Source organism: Tachysurus fulvidraco, chromosome 14 (assembly GCF_022655615.1).
Source record: "Tachysurus fulvidraco isolate hzauxx_2018 chromosome 14, HZAU_PFXX_2.0, whole genome shotgun sequence".
NCBI classification, from domain to species: domain Eukaryota; kingdom Metazoa; phylum Chordata; class Actinopteri; order Siluriformes; family Bagridae; genus Tachysurus; species Tachysurus fulvidraco.
This window is the reverse complement of record NC_062531.1, coordinates 21,222,848-21,230,238: the sequence shown is the minus strand read 5'-3', so window position 1 is coordinate 21,230,238 and position 7,391 is coordinate 21,222,848. Positions and strand designations below refer to the sequence as shown.

At 32.1% G+C, this 7,391-nt stretch overlaps 1 protein-coding gene across 1 annotated transcript in view; it reads right to left on the bottom strand.

Moving 5' to 3' along the window:
* Positions 1-4,839: 4,839 nt before the first annotated feature.
* The window catches only part of slc12a5b (solute carrier family 12 member 5b), a 59,709-nt gene continuing 57,157 nt past the window's right edge, over positions 4,840-7,391 (bottom strand). The window contains exon 26 of the mRNA XM_027166997.2: positions 4,840-6,226. Within this exon, the coding sequence (XP_027022798.1) occupies positions 6,135-6,226 (92 nt within the window). The 3' untranslated portion in view covers positions 4,840-6,134. The remainder of the gene's footprint in view (positions 6,227-7,391) is intronic.

Genomic DNA, 7,391 nt, shown 5'->3' with positions numbered 1-7,391 from the left:
TTTGAAAGCTGTTTTTGCAAGCTGGCCTTTATAATAGTTTCTCAACATGATGACTAACTGTTAACCCATGGTTTGGTGGTTAGCATGTTTGCCTTCTAGCTCCAAGGTTGGGGATTTGATTCACTAGGAATGTGTGGTGTCTGCATGTTCTACCTGTGCCATTGAGTCCAAAGACATGTGTTGTAGGCTGATTGGCATCTTTAAATTGACCATACTGTGAATGTGCCCTGCGATAGACTGGCATCCCGTAAATGGTATACCCTACCTTGTACCCACAGCATAAATTGCTGCCCACTGCTCCAGGGGTGTCTTCACATTGTGTGTGTGTTCACTGTTGTGTGTGTGCACTTTGGATGGGTTAAATGCAGAGAATGAATTCTGACTATGTGTTACTATGTCACCTCTTTTTTTTTTTTTTTTTTTTTTTAAAAAGACAAGTGCATTGCATCTGCATATTTAATTTTTTGCATTGTCTTCAGTAATGCTTATGATGGTCATTTAGGGAAACATTCAATAAGTTTTTCTAAACATATTTAATACAATGAAATATTGTTCAACTCTATGCTAAGGTCCGATATAATTTTATATTTCTCAATTCCAGCTAATATTGCTCCAAAGTGAAAATTATTGCCAACAAAAGGCAGCCACAGCGATGTGTGTAATAAAACAACAATTTATTGCATTTGTGCAGACAACTCTATAAAATGGTCCAGAGAAACCATTAGCCATGTAATAGAGAAGCATTTTACAAGGTAAAACAATAATCTCAGATATCTCTTTTAAAATATGTTATCGAACACAATAGAGAACACACCTTTCTGTATTTTCTTTAAAATATTAGACTTGCATGGACATGGAAATAAAACAGCTACACTTGGATATAACTCTATAATAGTTGTATTTACAAAAACACCACTGCCTATCTTTTCTTATTTCGTATAGAAGTACAACTCAAACTCACACACACACACATACACACACACACACACACACCATGCCCTTTCTATCTCTATCCAACTTTCTCACATATGCCCTCACACACATTCAGGGAGTCCTCGCTTAGAGGATAGAGAATTGTAACAGACAACGTAAAACACTTTTAACATCGAACCTAAGCCATATCTGAGGACTACTATACAAAAACATATCACTACTCTTCTAAGAATAAAACACAAATGCTAAGGTGTGTAGAAATGCAAATTCTATTTCTGACCTTTTTTTTTTTTGCTAGGTGAGAAGTTTTTTCTGTCTTTTTTATTTTTATTTATATATTTTTTTCAGAATTCATAGTATGTATGTCCACGAAACTAAAAGCTAGATTACATGTAGTAAGCAGAAGATGAACAGGGCCTGGTATAATCCTGCTGTAAACACCAACCCAAGTAGATATTTAAATTTTTTTTGAATGAAATCATTATAATTTGAGAATGGTGGTTTGTGTCCACTCAAAAAAACAAAACAAAACAAAAAAAAACTTTTATATATTAAATATTTATCTTAATTTAAAGAAGAGATAATATAAGATAAACACATTTTAGGCTCACTTCAATTGATGGAGAGAACTTGCAGAGTTCAGTGTTGAGGATCCAACCCATGCAAATAAAGATACAGTGATTCTAAACTGACTATCGAAATCAGATCTTGCTGAAAAATCGTTCCTCTAAGAGGAAGCCATGGTTCTTTATGATACTCATTATTGCATTTGTACTGTACGTATTTGTGACTCCTGAGCCACACACGGCTTTTCTTCTCTACACTGTACATTTGTTAGCTACATCTTCCTTTGCCAAAGACTCTCTGATCTTTAAATAAATATATATTTGCTGTTTTCTCTTCTTTTTCTTTTTTAAAATAACATTCTTACAATTTCCACAACAATCATGCATATGTTTATAGCACCTTCTGAAAAAACCTGCAGTTTAATTAAAATAAATCTAATTAACTGGTCTCTTTATTGACCTTGCTGGACTACCGGTAGAAAAACTTTCCGCTTTCGTTGCAAGAAGGCTACAAGTCAACATTGCATATTAGCATGAGCTGAGATTCATGCTGTAGATTTCTGGATATTTTTAGAACACTCTGTTCCCTAAAGGCAACAAATTTCACAGCACAAGACAAGCATGAGGGATAATAGTTAAAGTGTGTGTGTGTGCAACCAAGATAATAAACCCATCTCTAACATGCACCAAAACAGATGTGAAATAAAATTTGACCGTCACGTCACAGTGCTAACATTTGTTCTACTTTGCCGTTACAGAACAAAGCGTTTCTTTAAAGAAAACTCAATGCCAGCTAAAATATATCTGGAAACAGATTAGCCCTAGCTAATAATTTAGGACAAAATCAATAACATTTTGTCCAGAACTACTCTTTAAACTGTCCAGCCCTGTAAGTAAGTAGTAAATAACAAATGCAATTTATTAGCATGGAATGATCCTGGAGAGCCCTTAGCATCACTGTGAATTGAAATTATTTCCAAATATTCCACTATGGTAACACTTTCCAAATTACATTAGAAAAGTAAGGTTAATCATTTCTTACAAACGAACTAGAATTAGTATTTTTAAAAGCTGACCACTTTATAAAATAAATACGCATTCATAAATATTGTAGTTGGTTTCTAATTATTCGTTGTTATTATTAGTTATGAAGGTTGTGCACCTCAGCACATAATGAATGGGATTATAATGAATCGTGTCACTTGCATTACGACATGACTGTCGAGGAATAATTATTATAATAATCGTACATTATTAGGCTGTTATTAAACATTATTAAAGTACTAAGAGAATCATTATCAAATTACAAAGAAGCCGTTTGTAACGATTTATGAATAGCGGCTTCATAGAAAGTGTTACCAAATCTTTTATTTTTACTTTAGAAATTCAGTTTTTTGACCTGAAATAAAATGTGGTTTGTTACTATGTAAGAAACTGTGAACAAAAACAAAAAACCCAAACAGACAAAAAAAATAGATGATGCACAAATTCTAGTTGAATTTTTAAAACACGCAGTTACACCCTATCTAGCTATGTAAATCTTGTTCTAGCTTGAAGTAGCTTAGCTTGTTTACGGATAGTTTAAATAAGTAGAAAGAAGGACAAAATTAATGAACAAATCAAATGAACATACTAAAGACATTTTAAGGGAAGGTGGTAAAAGTTCACATCTGAAATGGTGTACTTTTTCTTTTCACTAAACCTGTGCTGTAGTCGTATGATAGGTAGTCTGCTAGTAACATGTACTGATAGTGAAGTTCTCACAAAGGCGTCGCCTGTAAGTTAATGTGACTAAAGTGCCAGAAAACCTGTATAACCACCACGGAGAGATTTTCCACCCTTAGAGAAAAGTCACAAGAATTTCACAGGTGGGATCTTTGACACTTCACATGTTCAGGCTTCACACATTTTAAAGTTGTAGTGCAACTATACGTTTTTTTTCTATTGTCACATGCAAATTTCCCCACAGAGATGAAGCTATATAAATGTGATTTTTTTTCCACGTCAGCCTTATTTACATGTAGGCTTTTCATGCTAAATATTTTTTTACCAATTCATTTATTCACAGTTGATTTTCTACAGCACACAATTAATTCCACGTCCCACAACAATTTTCTTCTAATGTTATTTTTTGCCCTTTTTTTGTTTGTCATTTTCCCACAATTTTTCACAATTATGTTCACATGTCATTTTTCATGATTTAAAATACTTTTTCTTACGATTCTTTACAATTAAGTTATTTTCACATGATTTTTCATAATTTAGATACTTTCTCATATGACTTTTCACAATTTATGTTCACGTGATTTTTTTCATGATTAAGTTATTTTCCCCACATGATTTTTCAGGTAGGAGATTTTTTTCATGATGAAGCTATTTTCACATGAAAATTTTACAGTCATTATTTTCTCATGTAATTTCAATGTAATATTTTCACACCATATTTTTAAATCCTTAAATATATCCTTTTCACATGTCCATGTTCAGTTTAGAATTTTTTCCCCAATTACATAATTTCACATGACTGCACATGCATTATTTTTGTGATTTCATTGTTTTCAGATATTTTTAGTTTTTTATGATTAAATTACCTTTCATGTGATTACGTTATTTCCACATGGGAATTTTTCACTGATAACTTTATTTTCACGCATTATTTTTCACTCATAAATTTTTGGACATATGATCTGTTAATTCCTTTTACAGTAAAAATTTAAGTGCTTTTTTTTTTAACCATTTTCACAGGATATTTTTCACAAACAATTTATTTTCACATGTTTTTTAAAAAATACCACTGATTTATTTTTAAGTGAAATTATTTTTAAAAACCTGTAGGGCACCTGTGAAAAGTCTGCGATTTTTCAGTAAGGGCCGATAATTCAGACCTTCTCGAACGTTACTTTTTCTCCAAAGCGTACACTAGATGAACGTGAGATTATTTGAAAAAAGCAGTCAAGCAATGCTCTTAATTTCAACCAGCTTCCTGCCTCATTTACACAGCCTGCGGTTGGTGTGATTCTTATAATGTGTCAGATAACAGAATACTCAGTGCAATTGGATTCTAGTCTCTCCTTCACCTTCACAATTACACAAGACACAAGAATTCCTTTTTTTTTCCCCAAGAGTATACTCAGTAAACAGTTTCACCTTTGTAATTTAAAAAAAAAAAAGAGGATATATGGATATATATATATATATATACTGTATACTTCTAGTCTAAGTAAACATAGAACAATGCTTTTGAATATGTTGGTTGCTCTTACATCAAGAATATTCAATCTAATATAACATAACATAACACTGTGAAAAATAGAGAGTGTCGCTGTACAGTGGGTTTAGGTTTTGTTTGAACTTTTTTGTTTTTGTTTGGTGCGTTATTTAAACCATACAAAAATGAACGAAGCCCTAGGATAGTGCCTCATTAGCTTATTATAGGAATATAATATACCCAGTGTTCGTTTTTCACTTGGTTACGTTTAAAGAGAAAGGTCCTATTTAAATTTCTTTTATTTGTCCATATGGCACACATTGCACATTTCAGTGTTTGGCAGAAGCTGGTGATCATCATGGTAGTCATTCATTCAAAATTGCTGATAATGATAATAATCTTTTGTGTAGATAAATATTCACAATATACATATACTTTAACATTTTATATTCCTTTAGAATATTTTCTGCTCCTTTTTTTAAATGCTGTATGCTGTATATCTTTTTTAAATCGATAAATTTGTCACATAACACTTCTTTTTTTTGTTCTGTTTTAAAGCAATAATATGTCGAATATATCTATACTACAGTATGTACATCTCTATGTGTGATGAATCGTTCACGTTATGATCTCATAATATCTGTCATCCGTGTAAAGAGGATACTATGAACTGAAGTGTGTAAAAAATATAAAACTGCCTTCATGGTCTGGTCAAGTTTCCAAGAAACTCACATCCCTGTATTTTTTTTTGTTTTGTTTTGTTTTGTTTTGGTTGTTCTTCAATATATTAACATCAACCACTTATTAGATAAACTTATGCATCTCAGCAGCATCACTTTTCAACACTCAGGCATGTCCATGGCATGAACACATGGACAGCTACAAGGTTTGGCTCTAGTCAAGTCAAGCCAAGCGCACACACACACACACACACACACACACACACACACACACACACACACACACACACACACACACACACACACACACACACACATTCTGTGTTTTAGATTCAAAGTGCTTCTCGGGCCGTAAGACGATACACTGGAAGACGTTTTCATAAAATGATAATTACACCTGCTTGTTTCTCAGTATTACAGTATCAGTATCTTGGTGTTTGGCTGAGTCTAACTTTGGGTGTCGGCCTTCTGAGAGTCAGCTAGCTATCTATGCAATGCATGTACTTTCAAAAACTGGTAAAAACATAAAAGCAGTTCCTTAACTTAAGAGATAGAGAGAATAATGCTGAGCTAGACTGATGGTTAAGCTGGTGTAATAAAGAGGTCTCTGATGATGTAGTGCAAAGTAGTCTGATATGTGCTGGGGCTCTATTGCTCATGGCAGAGTCTGGGAACGCTGGGATGTTCAGTCTATGGATCGAGCAACATGGCATGAGAAAGACTTCACAGGGAGGATAGGTTTGTTCATTAAGAGTAGATGGTGATGACCTCACGTCCGCCACCACGCACAAGGAGGACTCGATTGAGACCCTCGGTCAGGACCTCGAGGAACTCCATGTCTGTAAAACCATTCAAGTTAAAGAGTTTAAACAACAACAAAAAAATTGCAGATATACACAAGAATAAAATTCTTTTCACACATGATTTTTTTCGCATATGCAATTTTTTCATTATGAAATTATTTTCTTTTGTGATTGTGTTTACCGTGAACTTAATTTCACACCTGATTTCTCCTGAATAAATGAGCATTGCATGTGGTTTTTTTTTTCAAAATGAAAGATTTTTCACATTTGTTTTTGAATCAAATTTCTTTTTTAAATGTAGTTTTATTTGTGATTGTTTAATGAATCATTTATTTTCAAACAAATTTTTTTAAAGAACAAAACATTTTACACATTTCATGTTTTTTCCAAAAATCATGTATTTTCACATTTCTTCCGAAACAGAACCAGAAAATTGATTAGTTTAGATCCCATAATCTCTGTTCTGCATGATTCTTTTTTTGTGTTATTTTCACATGTGATTTTACCCCCCAAAAGATTAATTTATTTGCATATGATTTTAAATACAGATGATTTAATTCCACAGAACATTTTCAGATAATTTTTTTTCATATTTTAATTTTTATATAGTGAAATTACTTTCACTTCCTTTTTTTATCTCTATAATTTTTCATAATTATTTTCCCATTTGATTTTTTACAGATGAAATGATTTTCACTTGTGATTGTTTCATTAAACCCCCCCCCTAAAAAATCAGGTATTAATAGTCATATATATATGACTATTAATACCTGACAGTAGAAAAGCAGAAAATGGACAAACTATATAATATAGTTTTCTATATAGTAGAAAATATATCAATCATTTGTAGCATGGTTATAGCATCATTGTGTATCTATTGTGTATCTATTGTCCTGTTTACTCTAACTCTTACTATCCGCTTTACATTACTTTACTTTGTACACTATCATGTACATATCTTAAATAGAATATAAAATCTGCCCTGTATATATCTGATTTATATGTAACACTCATTCGTATTCGATATATAATTGTTTTTATTTTTATTTTATTTTTCTTTATTGTATCTACATTTATATCTACATTTACAGATCTATGTTTACTTTTCTTTTTATTTGTCTTCATCTTTATTGCACCTACATTTTTTTTTTGTATGTCCTTCCACTATAAGGAACAGTCGTAAACATGTCACTACTTGTCA